General features: G+C 50.1%; 2 protein-coding genes and 1 gene segment (V, D, J or C); 2 read left to right on the top strand and 1 right to left on the bottom strand.

Annotated features, from left to right (window-relative positions):
• Positions 1–438: 438 nt before the first annotated feature.
• Positions 439–14,798, bottom strand: LOC117006396 (feather keratin Cos1-2). Of its 2 annotated transcripts, none has more exons than XM_033078819.1 (3): positions 14,722–14,798; positions 1,505–2,059; positions 439–1,155 (listed from the first exon to the last, which is right to left on the bottom strand). In XM_033078819.1, exon 3 carries the CDS (start codon positions 1,132–1,134, stop codon positions 829–831), a length of 306 nt encoding a protein of 101 aa, XP_032934710.1. In that variant the 5' UTR covers positions 1,135–1,155; positions 1,505–2,059; positions 14,722–14,798; the 3' UTR covers positions 439–828. The 2 variants fall into 2 exon arrangements, with proteins under 2 accessions (XP_032934710.1, XP_032934711.1); XM_033078820.1 differs by lacking the exon at positions 14,722–14,798 and adding an exon at positions 14,590–14,673.
• Positions 7,922–10,095, top strand: LOC117006312. The segment is given in 3 exon segments: positions 7,922–7,973; positions 8,542–9,020; positions 10,054–10,095. Coding segments are annotated over 3 exon segments (573 nt in total).
• LOC117006311 lies at positions 11,065–15,989 on the top strand. The gene is made up of 3 exons (XM_033078685.2): positions 11,065–11,622; positions 14,846–15,324; positions 15,936–15,989. The coding sequence occupies exons 1-3, from the start codon at positions 11,346–11,348 to the stop codon at positions 15,987–15,989; spliced, it is 810 nt and encodes a 269-aa protein (XP_032934576.1). The 5' UTR covers positions 11,065–11,345.
• Positions 15,990–20,399: the final 4,410 nt, after the last annotated feature.

Here is a 20,399-nt window from a genome sequence, read left to right as displayed (position 1 = left end):
TGCACATCTCCTTTGGGATGGAGTAAGTCCCCTGGGTGATCTTATCTCCCATCACTGACTGTGGGAAGAGTCTACAGTCTGTTACATCTGGTCCTGAAGATGGGTTGTACTCCCCATCTGCAGGGCACACTCTGAGACCAAGGAGTCATATCTGAGCAGAAATGTTAGAAGGCTGAGCCTGATCCCTGCTGTCTGTGGAGAAATCAGGGATGTCTTCCTCAGCTCCAAGAGACAGTGCCTGAAAGGGCCCCATTTCTGTGTTTCCCACCCTCCACTTCCTCTGGGAATAATCAATGATTCACTTGTGTCCCCATCTTTTCCCCCACCACCCATGGCAATGCCTTTTGGTCTCAGCAACTTGAGACAAGGACACCAAAAAAAGGATTACATGGAGGCTGAGGGTGAGATGCAGAAAGCTTTATTGTCATTGAAGTGGGAAATTAGTTCCCTTATAGAGGAGGCTACTGATGGTGGTGCTGGGAGACCACATGTAACCACGGAAAGTCTGTGCCCGCTTTGGCACAGACACTGGAGAGCCACTGGAGAGCCAACAGGGCATCCATCTGCCTGCCTCACAGTAGGCAGGGGTTAGCAGATCCCCCAGAGAGGCTCTGAAAGTCTTACAGTCCAGAAGTATGGAAGCAAGAGAGAGAGTAATGCAGAGAAAGCAAACAGTGGCCATGGTTTCAGAGAGCTCCACTTGCCCTCCTTCAGAAGGGCAGCATTGGTTGCTCAGCACCTCTGAATTTGATGGCCAGGAGCTCTGTCCTCAGTCCAGCATCAGCTTCTGGGTTCCTGGGGGTCCTCATGAGGGCTGCACCAGTGGCTTTAGCAGGGACGACATCTGCTGCCACCATAGCGGTTGGTGATGCAGGAGAGGTCAAAGCCCCCAGAGTTGATGGGCACTCCGTCACAGCTGAGGATGTTGCCAACAGCAGCAGAGGTGGAGGATCCCACCACGGTGTTCTGGGGGAAGGAGCTGAGGATGGGGCCAGGCAGGGTCACCACCACAGGCGAGGGCTGGATGGCCACGGTGGAGTCCTGGCACTGCCTGACACAGGGCTCATTGCAGCTGTTGGCCAGCGGGGTGGGGCCACAGGGCTGGCAGGGCCGGCACGGGCTGTAGCAGGACATGGCTTGGGGCTGGAGATGCACCTGAGAGAGAGGGAAGGAAAGGAAGCAGAGCACAGGCACATGTGAGGAGCCATCGACCATGAGTCCATCATCCCACTGCAATAATTGCAATGGTACCTGCTTGTGCCAGAAGGGAGAAACTAGGCAGTGAGAGAAAGGGATTTTCAGCCTCATCCTGACACAATACTGCAAAGTTTCACCTTATTTCTTCAATAAAAAGCTCCCTCAGCCAAATCCTTGGCACTGTCTAAGTCAGACCTTAATTCTTCTCTGATCCGTCAGCAGCAGCAGCACTAAGATTTCTCACAGGCTATAGGAACACACGTCTGCTTTACCGAAAAAGGACAGGGGAAAAGAGCTTCAGACTCACCTGGGTCCCAAGGAGAAGGAGGCAGGAGAAGTGGATGAGAGAGCATGAAGTTGAGCTGGCTTTTATGGTTGCTCTGAGTTGCCCCAGGCCCAGAGGTGGCTTCTATGAAAGTGGTAATTTCCTAAAGGTGCTCATGATGTATGGAAAACATCCCAGCTAATGAATGGGCTGGACGCTTGTTTTCCGCGTTGCCACCTTTTCATTTCCTAGCTCATGTCATAGACATTTCTTCATGGAAGCTTCTTCCGAGTGCTGAGATTGAGACGCCTCAGGATTTCCAGGGCAGGAATGTGTCAGTGTCTGCAGACAGCAATCTCAGTGAAGAGGGGAGGTAGGTGTTCCAGGTGACCCCATGAAAGCTCATGCTGGATCAGGCTTCTGTCAGGACCTGTGACTGTGAGAGTGACTGGCCCGTGCTAGAATGGTTTGCAGGCAGGACTTGTGAAGAACTGTAGCCCATGTGAAGAACTCACATTGGTGAAGTTTATGGAGTACTGTCTTCTCATGGCAGGGACCCCATGCTGGCATAGAGGAAGAATGTGAGAGTTCCTTCTCCTAAGGACAGAAGAGCCACAGAGACATATGTTGAACTGACCACAACTCCCATTCCCCATCCCTTTGGAGGGGAGAAAATCAGGAGTAAAGTTGAGCTGAAGAAAAAGGGAGGGGTGGGGGGAAATGTGGTTTTAGATTTTAGGTTTATTTCTCATTACCCTATTCTGACTGGATTGTAATAAATCAAATAAATTTCCCCAATCTGAGTTGATATTTCTCTTGAGGGTAAATGGTAAGTGATCCTTCCTCTCCTTACCTAGACCCAGGAACCTCTTGTATTTTCTCTCCTCTGTCCAGCTGAGGAGGGGGAGTGATGGAACAGCTTTGGTGGGTGTATGGCATCCAGCTAGTGTCAAAGCACCACACCTTCCTTTCAGGTATTTGAAACATATCATATATATTGGTAAAATTCATCTAAGCCTTTTCTTCTCTGTAATGAAGAGTCCCAGCTCTCTCAGCCTTTCCTTATAGGAGAGATGCTCCTGTAAGAGAGTTCCTGCGTCCTTTTTTTTTGTCTCTTCATTGGATTCTCTCCAGCACTTCCACAGCTCCCTTGTACTGGGGAGTCTAGAACAGGAGCCATTACTCCAGGTGCAGCCTCACCAGTGTTGAATAGAGAGGAACAGTCCTCTTCCTGGACTTTCTGGCAGGAGAAGATGCTTCCTTCCGCTGCAGGCCAGAACACTGTAGGCTTTCTTTGAGGAAAGGGCTCATTGCTGGCTCATTGTCAACTCAGTGTGCAGCAGAACAACCCAGATCTTCTTCCTGCAAAGGGCTTTACAGCTGAGGGGTGCCCAACACATACTGATGCACGGGGTTGTTCCTCCCCACATGCAGGACTTTGCTGAACTGCAGGAGGTTCCTGTCAGGCCACTTCTTCAGCCTGTCCAAGTCCCTCTAAAAGGCAGCATCAGGTGCTCCTGGGTAAACAAGGGCAGCACAAATGCATTTCTTTGTGGGAGAACAACGGAAGTTTTTTATACAAGTAAGATAGCATTAAAGGATCCAGTCTGCTTGATTTAGTCCAGTGTGATTTTCAATCTTCTGGCCCATTGAGCCTAAGAACACCAACAGACTCTTGTTACTAAGGAAACCCGTGATGATTGTCACATCTTTTGTCAGGGGAAAACAGCCAGGTTTTCTGGGAGCAAAGTGAAAGTGTCTGATGAGGGCTGAGAAGTATCACATGCAGCACCTAATAAAAGAAAAATCCCTAAATGCAGGAAAAATCCCAATAATGTGTACTGGTCAGACTATAATATTCATAGAATCATGAAGTCGTAAGTTAGTTTATGTTAGAAGGGACATTTGAAAGGTCATCCAATCCAACCCCTTCAATTGTAAGGTGTGTGGAGGGGGTAAGGAACTTGTATTAAAAAACTTAAAACTTTTTCTCTTTTTAGTGTGAAATTAAAAACACACATTGGAGTGGGGTGAAGCAGCCTGACCTGGTCTGCTCTGAAAGACCACACAGACGCTTCCAATTGGATTATAAATTTTATTTAAAGAACACATTAAGGAAAATTGCTACAAGAGATGCTAGTCTAAACCTTCTGAAACATTTTGAGTAGCTATGATCATGGGAAAGATCCATCTTCATATTTTTCAAAAAGCATCAGCATGCAATAATTCTTCATCTGGATTGCTAGAATGAAGTTTGCAAATCTGTTCAGAATAAGAACCCTTTTTGCAGTGGTGCAGGGAAAAGACACAGTGGTACCCACTGGCCATGGAGGAGCGGTGCCACAGTACTTCCTCTGGGAAGCAGCATCCATAGAAATGTGCTTTAAAAGGCCATGATTCTTTCTGTTTGGAGGGAAGCCGTAGGAGTCAAAACCTTGCAGAGTTCAGATGTGCCAAGAAAAGTGCTTGCTGGTGCTTTCCAGGCTGTGGATGTGTCTTTATCACCAATCCTGAGGAAGTGTGGGCCTTAGGGAGCCAGTTGTTGAGGGAAGTGCCTAGAAATATGTTCTTGGTGTAGGACTGCTGAGAAAATGAAAAAGATCTTGTCCATCTCAGATCTCTGTCGTAGGAGAAAATTCTGCCCCTGAAGTATCTGTTAATTATTGCTCTAATCTGTTCTACAGATGTGGAGGAGGTCCCAGGAGGACCAGATCTGAGCGAGAGTGCCAGGGCCAGAGCCGGTGCTGGGGCTCAGGGCAAGGCCAGACTCAGGAGAGGCCCATGAGCAGGATCCATCCTGTGACTGCCATGGGTGGTGAAGGGGCCTGTCCAGAACACGAGTACAGAATAAGAGTTCTTGGACAAGAGTAGCTCAGGCCAGACGCAGGCACTGAGAGAGCAGAGCTGGGACAGGCCTGTGTTAGGCCTGGGCTATCATGGAGACCCTGGCAGGGACCAAGGTGGAGCTGAGCCCATGGCTGAACTGGGTCCAGGTGATCTTGGTCCTGGTGTTCCCTGTGCTGGGGTCACCTGCTGACTCTTGACTCCCACAGACTCTGTCTGGGGTAGAAGTGCACTTGTGGCTGGGTTGTGACACCTGTGGGGCCGTAGAGTTTTGGGCCTCAGGACAGCTGCTCTGTCCTGAGGCAAGACAAGGCAGAACAAAGTCCTGTTTTGCCACCACTCCCTGTCCCGGGGCTGGCTTCACCTGATGGGTGCTGGGTTCAAAGGGAGAAGGGACTCCAGTGTGGGGCTGATCCCACTGATTCCCACTGGGAACACTTCAGCACCTGGAGTACCAGGTGAACCAGGCCAGAGGCTGTGCTGAAGGGGGAGAGGGCTGCATGGGGAAGTTGTCTCTGCTGCCCATGACCAGGCATGTTGATCATGGCCCCTGGATCAGGTGATGGAGGAGAGGAGCAGTGGAATAGGGAATGTAGGCCATTCCAAGGCTATTAACCCATTTCCAGTTCCTGCCAGTCTTTGACTTGTGAGCCATCTTGCCCAACACAACTTCACACAAAGCAAGAGAAGCACTCTTCCCTAAGAACCTGTGGAAATGCTGACCTCCTCAGGGCTTCCCACATGCCTGCAGTTCTCTTCTAGAGAACAGCAGTTTTCAGGAGTCCTGACCATATGATGCGCTTCAGGTCCAAGTGGAATTTCTGAGAGGAGATGCAGCCAGGCAAGGACTGACAGCCACTGTCAGTGGAATAACTAAGGATGTCTTCCTTCATAAATGAAAGGCTGGATATGAATTGTAGATGTGCTCTTGCAGCCCAGAAAGCTGACTGTTTCCTGATTTTGCCCCTCTACACTGAGACCCCATCTCGCATACTGCCTCCAGCTCTGGAGTCCTCAGCACAGGGAAGACATAGATCTTTTGGAGCAAGCCCAGAGGAGGCCACAAAAATGATCTGAGGGCAGGAGCACTTCTCTTATGAGTACAGGCTGAGACAATTGGGCTCATTCAGCCTGGAGAAGACAAGGCTTTGAGGAGAATTTGTTGCAGCCTTTCAGCATGTAAAAGGGGACTTGAAAGAAATCTTTTTGCAGCTTTTGTTGTGATAGGGCAGGGGAAACAGTTTTAAACAGACTAGCTATGAAGGAATTGTTTACAGAGAGGGTGGTAATACAGAGGAATATGTTGCCCAGAGAGATGATAGATCCCTGTACGTGTTCTAGGTCAGGCTTTGTGTGAGGCTTTGAACAACCTGGTCTAGCGGAAGGTGTCACTACTCATTGTAGGGAGATTGGACCAGGAGAAATTTAAATGACCTTTCCAACCCAAAGTTCTATGAAATTCTGTGATGCTTCAGTGTATGGAAGCAGTGCTGGAAAGTCAAACCCAGGAACAAGAACACTTTTTTGAGACAAAGGACCCTTAAGAGCCCAATGGAGTGACCCAGACTGACATAATTTATTTTTAATGGACTCCTACAGCATGTGGTGTGAGTCCTGGGCTGACGCTGATGTGTTTTGATCCAGAAATGCTTGGGCCTCTCATTTTGTCATGCAAAAGATGCCTTCATTGAGGAATGTGCCAGAAATAAAGCAGGAAGTGAAAACACAGCCATTTAAGAAGCCAAACCACAGCTCACAGCATTAAATGTTTTGCATTCAAGATGAATTTGTCAGAAAATGACCACCTGTAGAAATGACCGCCTCTGGCAGCCTGGAGCAGTAAAGCTCCATGATAAAAGTCAGGATCAGAGGACACACACCCTTGATGGAAGGAGATCAGCTCGGTGAATCCTTAGCAAACTGCACATATTTAGGCCCTGTTGGAATGCACACATGAGTGGTAAGGGAACCAGCTCCTGTCGTTGTCAGGCCACTCATGGTTACCTTCAGCTGACCATGGTGACTGGGTACTGAAGCAAAGCAAATGCCACTTCTGTTTTCAGAAAGAGGGAAAGAAGAACCCAGGGAGCTACAGCCTTCACAGGCTCACCTTAGCCCCATAGAAGGTGATGGAGCAGCTAATCCTGAAAAGCTCTCCTAATCAAGGCGTGTCAGTGATGAGAAAGTCAGCAGGAGCAGGTCAGTGTGGCTTCACCAAGGGGAAGTTATGCCTGATCTTCTTGATAATGTGCTATGGTGATGTGACAGGCTCAGGAAAGGAAGAAATAATGGTGGATCTTCTCTACCTGGACATAAGCAAGGCCTTTGACACTTTTGTGTGGATTCCTGTAGGAGCCTCTCAGAGAAGCTCTTGATGTTGGATGAGCAGACAGTGAGGTAGAATGAAAACTGACTGGCCAGGCACAGGGATCAGTGATGAACAGCACAAAATAAAGTTGGAGACCAGTGACTGGTGGTGCATCCAAAGGGTCAAGACTTGATGGGTCTTGTTTATCAACTTCATTGATGATGTGAGTGAGGGGACAGAGTGAACCCTCAGCAGGTTTGCAGATAACACCAAACTGGGAGGAGAGGATTATGCATCAGAGAGTCAGGCCAGCATCCAGAGGGACCACAGCAAGCAGGAGAAATGGCCTGATGGGAAACTCATGCACTTGAACAAGGGAAAGTGCACATTCTCTTCTGTCATGAAGTCCAACAGTATCCTTAGCTCCATTAGACCAGGTACCAGGAGCTCAAGAGAGGTGACTGCTTCCCTTTATGCATCACTGTGGGGGACACAGCTGAAATGGCCTCCTCTGCCACCCTTCCTCTGTGACCACATTGCTGACAAAAGGGATCTGTAAGAGAGCGATGAGTGGAAAATTGTCTTACCAGGCTTACAGAGTTGTGGCCATTGCTTCAAACCCCAGCTGGCAGACAACTGTGGAGTCTCTCAGGAATTAGCAGCATAGTGTTGCATGTTCCCATGAATGTCATGAATAGTGGGAAGAAGGAAACTCTCGGCAAATTTAGAGGTGACATCAAACAACAAAGAACAGGCAGTGAATGGGCTCTCTTGCCCAAGTGGTTCACAGAAAATCCTGGAACCACCTGCGCAAAGGAAACAGGGAATACATACTAGACTCGAAGTTCTCTGCAACAGGAGACTAGGCTACCAAGAGTTGCTGGAACATGGCACTCTCAGCCTCCTCACAGCCATCTGCAGAAAATCGCTGGCTGCTGTTTCCAGCCCCTGAGCCTGGAGACAGCTGGGGGAAGCTGCTCCACTCCTGGTTCAGGGTCCTGCTGCTGCCTCAGACTGCAGCTGTTTCTGTGCCAGCTGATTCTGGCCGGGATTTCCTAGCTGAAGGAGGGGAAGAGTCCATTCGCCAGGACACCAAGCTGTGCTGGTGCAGAGTCCCTGAGTGCTCTGAGCCCGGGCGAGAGCCCGGGCGGGGCTGGCGCAGGGTTCAGCCCCGGGCGGAGCTGGCAGCGGCGGGGAAGGGAGGCGAGAGAAGGGAAGGGAGGCAAGAGAAGGGGAGGGGAAAGAAGGGAAGAGAAGAGGAGCCGGGGCGGGACAGAGCAGCGATGCTCGGCCGGCGGAGCGGCGCCATGCGGCGGTGTCGGGGCGCGGGGCTGGCGGCGCTGGCCGCGGTGCTGCTCGGTGCGCGGGGGTGGCGGCGGAGAATGAGGGTCGGGGCTGGGACTGGGATGCTCCCCAGAGATCCCGGCGCCAGCTCCTCTGTGTCTGTCAACGTCTCTTCCCCCCTTTTTTGCGTCTCTGTCCTCTCTCAGTCCCCTTTCCAAATCCTCCGAGTCCCCATCTCTCCTGTCATGAGCTTGCTTGTATTTGTGCCAGCTTTTCAATGCACCCTTCTCCTTCCCCTGCCTGTCCAAGTTATCATTGCCCTGATTGCAGCCCTCTTACCTCTAACCCCTAACCTTCTAACCTTCATTGAGTGTTGCACACTCAAACCTCCTGTCCCTTTGTTTCCTTGCTGTCCCTCCCTCCATGCAGCCAACATTTTTTATTTCTCCAGGCATCAATTTCAAATTCCCGCCCAAACCAGCATCACGCACCATGCCCAGTAACATGCATTGCACCCCATTTGTTTTCGGCCTGGCTCAGTCTCACTGCCCGTACTCCAGACTAACTCTGTGGGAAAACAGACAACAAAGCAGAGTAACCAAAGCTGATCTTCGGGCTTTCTGCCTTTCTTCTTTCTTGGCAGTGGCTGTGGGCAGAGCTCAGGTGCAGCAGGAGCCATTCCTGGAGACGGCAGAAGGCACCAGTATCACCATCAAGTGCTCACACTCCAATATCCGAATGGGCGATTTCATCCATTTCTACCGTCAGCTCCCGGGCCAAAGACCTCAACTCCTGGCGGTCACTGCTAAAGCGCCCCAGCAAGTTCGATCCGCTGAAGGGCGTCTGTCGGTGTCGGCAGATCGGAGTTCGAGCTCGCTGTGGCTCAGGCGGCCCCGGCGCGGGGACGCGGCCGTGTATTACTGTGCGCTGGGCCCACGGGCAGAGGAGCCGGGGCTGCGGCCGGGCACGAACCGGGGCGGGCGGGGCCCGCAGGGGCCGGGGGCACAGCGCCGCCCGCGGCCAGCAGGGGGCGCTGCCGCTCCGCCCGCCGGGCCCCAGGCGGCTCCGCAGCTCCTTCAGTGCCCCGAGCCCGCGCACAGCGACAGCGCCCAGCCCGCCACGGCCCCGACACACGGCTGCCAGCCTGCCTGCTGCGGGACACAGCCGCCACACACAGCCCGCCACGGCCCCGACACACGGCTGCCAGCCTGCCTGCTGCGGGACACAGCCGCCACACACAGCCCGCCACGGCCCCGACACACGGCTGCCAGCCTGCCTGCTGCGGGACACAGCCGCCACACACAGCCCGCCACGGCCCCGACACACGGCTGCCAGCCTGCCTGCTGCGGGACACAGCCGCCACACACAGCCCGCCACGGCCCCGACACACGGCTGCCAGCCGGCCTGCTGCTCTCAGCCTGCTTTGTAAAGCTGCTCCGGGAGAGCATCTGTGCTGGGAGCTGACAAAGCAGCTGCACTGATAGACACACAGGGGCTAATTCAGGTATTGCTGTCACTTCAGTAGGTCATGGCATGAGAGGTGTTTGCAGTGAGGCTTTCTGAGATGACAGAGGAATCTCCAACTCTGTCCCTGCAGAAATGTCCGTGTTTTATATTGGAAGGTGCATAAGCAGCATTGTTACAGGGATGGGCGAGGGCGGTGTACTTTGAATCCCAACTTATACCAGAATTCACTTGTCTACATTTTCTGCTCATCCACAAATTTCCCTAAACACCCTTCGATGTGCAATCAGCATCTTCCCGAAACAGCAGAACATCTGGGAGGGAAAGGTATAAATCTGTTGCAGTAGCAAAGCTTTTCCAAACAACTGGGGTTCTTTCCAGCCTTCCACTCTAAACTGTTTGGTCCCTTTTCCTTCATGTTATGAACCAAGCAGGCATGCTGAAAAGTAGATGCCAGGGTTCAGCAATGTTCAAGTGTTGGAGGGAGTCAATTGAAAGGATAACCTCCACACGAGATTTCTGTCCTGATACTTGCTCTAGAGACCCCATTTCCTTTGGGGACAGGAGCCTTTCAGCATCTTCAGGAACTCATTGCAATGAGCAAGTTCAGCAGAGGCCACAGTCAGGCCATGTGAAAGGCGAGAGTGTCTGCTTCTCTCATGCTCACATCACATCCATTTTCCTTCCCAAGGAAAAAACAAGGAAAGGGGAGAGCAATGACCAGAGCACATAAGACACCAATGTACCAGTAGGTGATAAGGGAGAGAAAGAGGGAATTCAGAGCTCATCAGCTTCTAACAAATGATGAATTAGGAAACTACTGTGAAGTGGCTCAGGCTGAGCTTTATCAGTGACAAGGAGTGATAAGAGGAACATTTGGAAAATGGAGATTTGGGGGGGTCTTGTGGTGTTAGGGAGCACTCACCAAGGAATGCTTATGAGGTTGTGCTGTCTCCAGCCTAGGAGTTCTCCAACAGCCCTCTCAACGTGTCCTGGGCAACCTGCTCTGTGTGAGTCTTTCTGTGCAGGGGCTTGGACCAAATTACCACAAAAGAGGTCCCTTGCAAGGGAAACCATGATGTGACTCCATAATCTGAGATGTGAGGAGAGGATGAGAGGAATGATCGAGCTTTCAAAGCAGAAGTGAATGTGAGAGATTTCAATCTTGAAAGAGTTCCTTGGAGGATGGAGAGGGAAGGGAGTCAGACGTGCTGAAGAAGCTGTGAAGGCAGACACAGAGATGGAGCCAAGGCAGATAAGAGGCTGGGGATGATGAGAGAGGACACACAACACCCAGGAAAGGAGAATCTGCAGTAAGGTGGCCCCGGGGTCAGCAAGGATGTTTGCAGGTTTCTTGTCTCAGCACAAATACAGAATTCTCACATAACTGTACATATTTGATCGACTTATCGCTGCTCTGAAGTCTAAGAAGGCACAACCATTGAAGAAGCCCTAAGCAGGGTAAGTTTCATGTTGCTGTTTCACCTGGAAAGTCTGTGAAAATCTCAGTTCCCAGCACTTCTCTGGAAACCTGCTTATAAACCATGGAGCGGTGCAGCACCTGCATGAGAATGTTCCTACTATACCCATTATCATTACCTGCATCGTTGATCATGTTATTACAGGAAGATTTTTGTGACAGATACATCTTAGAGAAAAACAAAATGACCACTATGGGATCACTCTGCCGTTGATATGGAAAAGAGGGTGGCAGTGATGGACCTGGGAGAGAGGCATTTGTCCCAGGCAGATGAAGAATGGCACGGCAGAAGGGGCACAGACACACGAGTCCCCTGCTCACAGAGGAAATTGCAATGAGCCCAGACAGCTGAGAAAGCTCAGTGGGGAAGAAGCCGCTGAGCTCGCCAATGGGCAGCACGGGGTGTGCAGCAGAGCTGGCGATTGCAGCTGCGGAGGTGAGGAGTGCAGTGCGAGCTGAGCGGGAAGAGCCCCTTGCCATGGCTGAGGCCGCAGAGGCACGGAATGCTCCGAATGCCAGTGGCTGAGGGAGCCACGGCGGCTGCTGCTGGACGAGCGAGAAACGCAGCAGGAGCATTTCAGGCACGGCAAGGACAGGCCATTGCTCTGCCTGCTGCCGCTGCTGCTCCCGCTGCTCCCGCACACAGTCGTTTCCGGCACCTCTGTTCTCTCGCCGCTGCGACGTGCTTTCTGCCTCTTCCTCACTCAGCAAACACGCAGCTTGCTCTCGCCATGCACCTCGCACATCTCATCCTCACCGTCTTCCTGGCACAGCTCCTGGGTAAATCCTGCCTTCTCCCCAAGGCTCTCTTCTTTTTTCCCTTCCCCAGGAAACCCTCAACAGCCCGTTCGGGACCGTGTTAGGAAATGTCAGTGATTAGAGGGGAAAGGCTGAGAAAAATCGGCTCCTTTTCTGTTTTTGCAAGTGTTTATTCAAGAAGATTTTCCATTTGTAAACGAAAAGGAGAGGTAGAAAAACCTCAGACCCTTTCTTTTTCTTTTCTCTCACCTTCAGTCCATCTTCCTCTGACCCTCTCTTCTCATCCTCCTGCTGTCACCTCAGGCTCAGCTGTCTCTGTAGTGCCGTATTGCTCCTGTTTTAATGCAAATTCCTCAGATCCTTTCAAGCCTGCCCCACCAAGCTCAAAGTTCTCATTTCACTGACATTAAGAGGGTGTCCCTTTCTGCCTCCAGGCTGAGACATCTCTGCCAAACCTCCCAGTGTTCTCTGGGCTGGCAGCAAAAACCAGGGTTCCCTCTGTCCAAGCTCAGCTTTGTGTGTACTTAGGGGCCCCTTAGTCAAGGATGGGAAAGCAGCATGGATCCTTTTGCTGAACCTCGGTGGGTTCCACAGCCTGAGTCAGCACAGAAAATTCAGGGTGTTCCCAGATCGTGCAAGCAGTAAAGTAGGAGCACTGACACAGCTGCACTCTTGTCAGGGTCCAGGGCAGCTGAGAGCTCTGAAACACTCTGCAAAATAACTCCCGCCTGTCTGTCTGCACATCTGAGGCCGTTTTTGCAGGGCAGAGAGCATTGTCTACCAGGGGTTTGCACCTAACATGTTTTTGCAAATGGTAGTTCTTCACAGTGAAGATGCTGACATTGACTTTCTTCCAGGCACCACGGGGCAGATCACGGTCACCCAGGAAGATGCACAAGTCACGGTGAAGCAGGGACACCCCTTCCACACCACCTGCAAATACACGAGCACTGATTTTAGGGGATTGCACTGGTACCAGGTGAAGAAAGGCCAAGCCCCCCAGCTGATCTCCATTCAATCAGGGAGTGGCCCCAGGCACAGCGGCCGGATCACCACGCACCTGAACACCACGGGCAAATACAGTGTCCTGAAGGTGGAGGAAGTGCAGGTGTCTGACAGTGCCTTGTACCTGTGTGCTGTGCAAGACACCCTGGTGCAGGGAGCTTGTTCGGCTGTGCAACAACCCAGGGGAGGGAGGGGATGTGTCAGTGCAAGACTCAGGTTGGGAAACCTGTACCTCGGTGGGCTCCTGAGGCAGCTAGAGTGGTGCTGGTTCATGCGCACAAAATTCAGGCATGACAGGCTGCTCCCTGCTCCTCTGAGCAGTAGGAGCAGGAGGAGAGATACAGTCCAGCTCACCTCTGGGTGATACAAAGCAAAGAGCTCAGAATTCATGCTCAAAACCTCTCAGGATTTCCCTGCTGTATGACAGGGATTTTTCTCCACCAGGTTTTTCCATGCATATCGTTTTACTTCCTATAGTCCTTCCCTGCAGAGCTGCTGACATTGACTTTCTTCCAGGCACCTCGGGGCAGATCACGGTCACCCAGGAAGATGCACAAGTCACGGTGAAGCAGGAACACCCCTTCCACACCACCTGCAAATACCACACGAGTGGTTTTTATGGCTTGTACTGGTACCAGCTGAGGAAAGGCCAAGCCCCCCAGCTGGTCTCCAGTCAATCAGGGACTGGCCCCAGGCACAGCGGCCGGATCACCACGCACCTGAACACCACGGGCAAATACAGTGTCCTGAAGGTGGAGGAAGTGCAGATGTCTGACAGTGCCTTGTACCTGTGTGCTGTGCAAGACACCCTGGTGCAGGGAGCTTGTTCGGCTGTGCAACAACCCAGGGGAGGGAGAGGGTGTGTCAGTGCAAGCCAGAGACTGGGAAAGGGACACAGATCTCACCCCAGTGCTCGCCAGAACTCTCATCCCATATGAATACAGTGGTCTGACAGTTTTCACTATGCCAATCCTGACATTCCCTTCGGAAAATATTCTGGAAAATTCTGACTCATTTCCACATTGTGCAGTCTCTAAGTAAAGAAAAATATCCCCTGTGCATGCCTGGGACCTTGTCCTTCCACAATGCAGCCCTGCTGCTTTTGGTCCCACATGTTCTCAGCAGAGCCCAGGGCTGGTTCTGTGTTCCTGTCCTGGGTGCTCTTGCAGCAGCCCCGTTTGCATGGACACACGTGAAGCACAGATTTGTGGATGGTTCCACGCTGGTGTGCACGATCCTGTGTCCGTCCGTGTGTGTCCCTTATGCGAGGGAATTCCCTGACTATGCCAGGGAGACCGAGCACTGCTCTGGCCCTGCAGAGCACAGAGCAGCAGCTTGCCAGGCTCAGAAGGAGCCCGAGTGCAGCTGAATGCTGCCGGCAGCTGCTGGCTAGAGATGTGTGCAGGGAAGAGGCGCTGAAATGCAGCCCCTGTGTCCCGAATCCTCCCTTTCCTGCCCCTCCAAAGCTCACGCTCGGCTGCTGTGGAGGGATGGGCTGGCGATGCAGTGTGGGTGGTGTGTGGGATGGCACACAGCTGTGTCCTGGCCATGGCAAACGTCCTTGTGTCGCTCGTTGTGGCGGTGCTGGGAGAGGTGGGGTCTGAGGGCGGCCGGGGCGGAGCTGTTGGCGTGTCAGAGGAGGCGGCAGGGCCGCAGCAGAGAGCCGGGGCTGAGGGGCACAGCGATGCTCGGCCGGCGGAGCGGCGCCATGCGGCGGTGTCGGGGCGCGGGGCTGGCGGCGCTGGCCGCGGTGCTGCTCGGTGCGCGGGGGTGGCGGCCACGGGGCCGCGGCCGGGGCGGTGCTGATCTCGCACGTCCCTGGAGGCTGCCGTCCTGCCTGGCTTCTCCACACACCTCTTCCCGAGAACTGTTCTCTTGTTCATCCCTCCCTCTTCTCCAACCCGATACTCCCTCAGAGATCCCCGGATTCCATTCTCTGCCCGACCCTGCACAATCATTCCTTCTTTATAACTCACGACTGACCCTTTCTAACTTTTCTGTCTCTTCGTGATTTCTCCCACATCCTCCCATTCTCCAGTGCATCCCTTGAGGGTTCTTTCATTCATGTATTCATCTCTGCACAAACTATTAGTGGACATCTCCATTTCTGCATACCTTGAAATCCTTTGGGAACTGTTTTCCTCACCGTTTCTGTACGTCCCTGACTGTTTCTGCGAGCTTTGTTCTGTGCACTGGGGCAATGTAGGATTTCAGGTTTGTGCTTTTTCTTTTCCTGCAGTGGCTTCAGGCAGAGCCCAGGTGCTGCAGGAGCCATTCCTGGAGACCACCGAGGGCATCGGAATAAACATCAGCTGCTCCCACCCCAGCAAACTGAGCGGCGATTACATCCATTTCTACCGTCAGCTCCCGGGCCAAAGCCCCGAACTCCTGGCACTCGCTGCTAGAAATTCCAAGGATGTGCCGGACATAGCAGGAAAGTTGTCAGTGTCAGCGGACGGGCAGAGCAACGCGCTGTGGCTCGGGCAACCCCGGCGCCGGGACGCGGCCGTGTATTACTGCGCGCTGGTGGCACGGGCAGAGGAGCCGGGGCTGCGGCCGGGCACGAACCGGGGCGGGCGGGGCCCGCAGGGGCCGGGGGCACAGCGCCGCCCGCTGCCAGCAGGGGGCGCTGCCGCTCCGCCCGCCGGGCCCCAGGCGGCTCCGCAGCTCCTTCAGTGCCCCGAGCCCGCGCACAGCGACAGCGCCCAGCCCGCCACGGCCCCGACACACGGCTGCCAGCCTGCCTGCTGCAGGACACAGCCGCCACACACAGCCCGCCACGGCCCCGACACACGGCTGCCAGCCTGCCTGCTGCGGGACACAGCCGCCACACACAGCCCGCCACGGCCCCGACACACGGCTGCCAGCCTGCCTGCTGCGGGACACAGCCGCCACACACAGCCCGCCACGCGTGGGGCAAATCATAGCTCCTTTATTCCGCTGGAAATGCCCCTGTTTCAGCCGGATGTGTGCATGGCTTCCTTCCCTGGTTGGTCTTGCTGGTGATAATTAACACAGTGCAGTGCTATTTCCAAGCTGAAGCCAAGGTGGGAAAGCAGCTTTAGCTTCAGAATTTTTTTTTTTTGCAGACTCTTTTCCTCATTTGTTTTGGATCTGTTCATGTTGAGGAAGTTTTCAAATGTGTTGGTCCTTAGCTGACGTATCAAAGAACTAAACAAACCAGTGTTTTTTCCTTCTCTGCCTTAATTCTTCTTACTTTTAGGGGTGGGGGGAAGAATGGGGGAGTCAGATTTGCTTTTAGATTTTACATTTTATTTCTGCTCATGGGACTGTTTGCTTCTGATTAGTGTGACTGTGGGTCTTTTCAGCACAGGACACTGATTGACATTGCATGTGTTATAGAGAGGAAGGCTATTTCCTGAAGATTATTGGCAAGGTAGTTGGCCTGAAGTTCATTAATCTGAGCTAAACCGTTGGAAGGACACTGTGTGGAAGCTGGAATTGTATTAGATGATCATCATAAACTAAAAATATATGTGACAATCTGGCCAGATTGCAATGAATCTAAAGACAGGACAAGGTTGGTGTGAGCTGAATTCAGAGCAGCTGAATCCAGTGTAAACTAACTGCCTTGTGAAAGCAAATGGTTTTTCACAGACATTATTCAAATAAAAGGGATAAGGGGACAAAAACTCAACAATAACAAAAAAAAAGGTTCCCGTTAGCAAAAATACCCTAAATGAAAAAGTGAGGTTGTGAGCTATGGCCAGAGGGCCGACTATGGTGCTGATTCTCAATCAGTTCAGCAAATGACAGTGCACTGACACAACTGTTTTTTTAGTAAAATTTAGTCTTGATTATTTGCAGTAATTTGCATCAAGAAAATGAACCCCAAATCATTTGGTGAATTCCCTGTTGACTGAGGCCCAGACCTTCAGCCCATGACTTCTCAACATACTTGCTGTGAGACTGGTTCCCTCTTAATTGCTTCTTTTAGAAGTACGGTTTAAAGGCAATTTAACCCTGGGATAGTCTAATCCACATCAGTCCTTCGTGGTCCACTCTCAAATAGATGTCTTGGTCCAGAAGAAATAAGGATCTTCTCTTGGGACGTCATACTGTAATAAAAGGAAGGAAAAGATGAAACAGGCATTTCATGTTTGTCTCTTTTCTCCTCATGTCATTTCATGGACATGTACTCACACTTGGCCAAGAGCAGTGCACTGAATGTGAGTGTTGAAGAGGGGACTGAGGAGAAAGAAGCTCAGCGTTCTGCAATAGGAGGTACGCTTTGGGCATTTTACAAATTGTTTCTCTTATTCTCTTTCGCCATCGTGCTCTTCTTGCACACTCCCTTGTCTTTTCCCATTGACAGAAGGTCTGGAGGCTCAGAAAGCCCAAGTTTCATCTGAGAGATTTCCTCTGTCAGTGAGAACTGTTTCCATGCTTTCAGCCAGGAAGGATGTGCCTGCATCAGGAGGTGCTGAATTGGTTCTGGGTGCTCACAGAATTGCCTGAGCCAGTGCTGCCGGAGCTGCAGTGCCAGACCAGGGGCCACAAGCTGTGCTGCATCTCTCATGGGCTTCTAAGGAACCTCTCCTTTGATGTCTGTCCAAGTGCTGGCTGATGTGGGTACTAGGATTGCTCTTTTAATCAGGCAGTTTCAGTACCTTTCAGAAAAGAATTTTCATGGCAAGTCATGAACCATTAATCTCTCGACTAACCATAACATTTCCTTACTCCTTGGTTTTACAGCATTACTCAAACACTGATATTTGTCATTTCACCAGCCATCTCCCTTGACCTCTAGCATCATGCACTTGCAGGAGGAAAGATCTGGTCTTACAAATATTTTCATACTCTGATCTCTGTGATTTATTAACCATCAAGTTTTGCCTTCAGTACTCAAGATGCCATTTCAAATAATTTCATGTGCAAAAGTGGAGTTATTTGGGAAAAGGGATCCTTGATAGCTGGGCACAAAAGACGTCAGGATTGCTGTTGCTATTTTCTTTTCAACTACTGTGCTAGCTGAGTGACCTTGAGGAAATAGGTTCACTGCAGCTTTATGGTTCTGTTTTTGCATAGGGAAAATAAGGACAGTGATATTTGCTTTCATTTGTAAAACACTTCAAGATTTATGGAATATGAATGACACTTATTAAGTGAAAAGTGCTGCAAAGCTGGCTTAGTTGCACACTGTGCTAACAAAATCTCGTATCAGCCTATTGACCCCAGCCTGAAACACTCATCAAAGTTTATAGGACATTTTGGTGGATGAGTTGAGGCTGTTATTCTGCTGGAAATACCATACTTAAATCTATCATCAGCATTGACTTTTTTTTGTATTGAAACTAAAAACAACTGCTTATTCTATCAAATTTTCTTAGTTTATTTATGAAAGTTTTGATGGGTATGTGCTCACTATTTACTTCACTTGTACCCCCATTGCATCTGACACATTACAGTTCATTCTAGTCATAGCATAAACATGCAATAGCTGTTGTACTGAGATAAAAAGAGTTATAAAACATTAATATATCCAGTGGGCTGGTATGAACTGACAAGCTGTGTGATCACTTTTGAATGGTAAATGTTCTTTTTGTGGATACTGCATAAATTTAATTTGCTTAAACTTTAGCGATATTAAACACGTGTTTGAAAAGTTTACATACTTTTCCAATGTCAAAATGTGTAAATTTAGTACTAAAGTAACAAAACATTTTTACTTGTACTAGGGGAAAAAGTATTTCTGTAGCAAAGAAATTAAATGAGTTGCTCTTTAAAGATAGGTCTGGCTTGCTTACAGAATTATTATTTATGCAGTAATTCAGGTCTACAGATGTTTTCCTTTTTTTCTTCCAGATAAAACTTGGCTTGTTGAGAAGTGGGGAGATACTTCACCATAGTGCGAAAGAAGGTAGAGAAGAAGAAGAGAGCAGAATGAGAGCTTTGCAAGTGCCACATGCCTGCAGCCTGCTGTCTTTAGTGACACTGTTCCTTCCAGTCACTGGAACATCAAAACAAAACATCCCAAGACTGAAGCTTTCCTGTAAAGGTAAACTTCTCAGTATTTTTTCTGATTCTGCCACTTTTGTTTTGATATGATGTTGCCAGCAGTTCATTTGTATTACTTCCCAGGAAAGCAAAACACTGTCTCAGTAATACATAATAGAAGACTTAAGAATGGATAAATTCTGCCTAGGGATGGTATTAAATTGCATGGGTTTTTGGTGTGTGGGGGCACATATTTATGAAATATAACTATCTTTTTAAGCTGTTATTTCTGTTTGCTTCAAGAGGATATTAACAGACTATGTAAATTAGAAGGGAGTGGTACTTGGAACATTCTAGGCGCATTGTGACATTTCCCTGTGGCTGATAGGGATTATGTGAGACATGGAGGACATTCACCCCTTCCTAGAGCATCAGAGAAAATCGAGAGCACTTTCGAGTCGAGTGTTTAAAGGGGACTGACATTTATTTTTTTAAATTCTTTTTCTGTCACTAAGTTGGCACGTTAAACTCTTCATGCGTGGTTTTCTATGACAGCACGGAGCTGGACTCGGTGCGTCACAAAGGGAGGAGGGGTTTGGCTGCAGAGAGCCAAACCCTGACGAGAACACGAGCCATTGGCCAGTGAGGTGGGCGGTGACCAATCACAGCCAACCGGGTTCAAACATGGAGTCTTTAGCAGGGGGTATAAGAACTGTGCAATATACCCATTAAACGCTTTCTCTGCTGAACCAACCGCGGGTGGTGTGTCGTGTCTCTGACACGCCTAGTTGTGACAGTTTTCTTTCTCCTTGCCTGTTTGGGTCACAAAGGCGTGTTTCTCTGTGGAATTTCTTGGTCTTGTGTGTAGTTCTTGTTGAGAATGGTGCAGTCTGAGGGGTTTTAACACAGACGTATTTGTGTATTAATGGACAGTTTTTAAAGAAGGTAGATTTCTTGTTGCTTTAAATGTCCAGTACACCTTCACAGGCACAGAGAGGTGTCACTGATGCTGTCTTCTTTAGCTAGAACAAATGCTTTCCAGTTAGCTATGTTTCAACTATGTCAGCACCCTGCCCTTATGGGAGCTATTTCTGCTCTGTTTTTCAAACTTCAGTCTTCCTATGCATCGCAGAATTGCACCCAGCAGGGTATGATGGGACAGTCTGTAAAGCCTTCATCGGGGCTTATGATATGTTTTTCAGGAGTTTAACACCCAGAGGAATTTACTGAGTAAGCAGAATGACCTGCTATTTATTTACAAGCTTCTCTTTTACTAGGTTTCCCTGCCACGGTGCATGCTATTCCACTGTGTATAGATGTGTTTGGATGTGTTTGTGTGAGATGGACAGAGGAAGCAAGCTCAAGGGATCTTGACAACATTTTTATAAATTCAGGAAACTGTTGCACTCACTGAAGCTAATGAGTACAGAAACTGGAAGACCTGACATGAGTTATGAAAGTTAGCAGTAAAACCCTCCGAACACACAACCAGCCTTCTCACAGCTCGACCTTTTGAGATAATTCCCAAAAGCAGCATATACCATATGGCAATGGCATTTATTGTGGATTTGACACTCACAAATAGTGAATTCCTCTCAACTTCAAAAGCAGATAGCCTTTGGCAAAATCCTGATGGATGCATTTGGCAGGTAAAGAGAGGGAGAAAGAAAAATTATTGAGGTCAACACAGGGAAAAAAGAAACGGCTGAAATCTTAGTTTAAAATAGTGACAGAGACCTACTAGGAGCAGTTGGGAAAATGCCTGAGCTCGTTTAAAAAGACAATGAGCAGATGATTGATATGTAGACCCTGACCCAAACTTTTATTAGCAACTT

This window comes from Catharus ustulatus, chromosome 23 (assembly GCF_009819885.2).
Source record: "Catharus ustulatus isolate bCatUst1 chromosome 23, bCatUst1.pri.v2, whole genome shotgun sequence".
NCBI classification, from domain to species: Eukaryota; Metazoa; Chordata; class Aves; order Passeriformes; family Turdidae; genus Catharus; species Catharus ustulatus.
This window is presented reverse-complemented; position numbering and strand designations above follow the sequence as displayed.

Bases quoted from the DNA above. Each gene is read 5' to 3' on its own strand.
- LOC117006396 (XM_033078819.1), bottom strand. From the start codon at position 1,134: ATGTCCTGCTACAGCCCGTGCCGGCCCTGCCAGCCCTGTGGCCCCACC.
- LOC117006311 (XM_033078685.2), top strand. From the start codon at position 11,346: ATGCTCCGAATGCCAGTGGCTGAGGGAGCCACGGCGGCTGCTGCTGGA. The intron at 11,623-14,845 runs GTAAATCCTGCC...CTTTTCCTGCAG, and splicing joins CTTCCTGGCACAGCTCCTGG to TGGCTTCAGGCAGAGCCCAG. The intron at 15,325-15,935 runs GCCCCGACACAC...GGGTCTTTTCAG, and splicing joins ACAGCGCCCAGCCCGCCACG to CACAGGACACTGATTGACAT.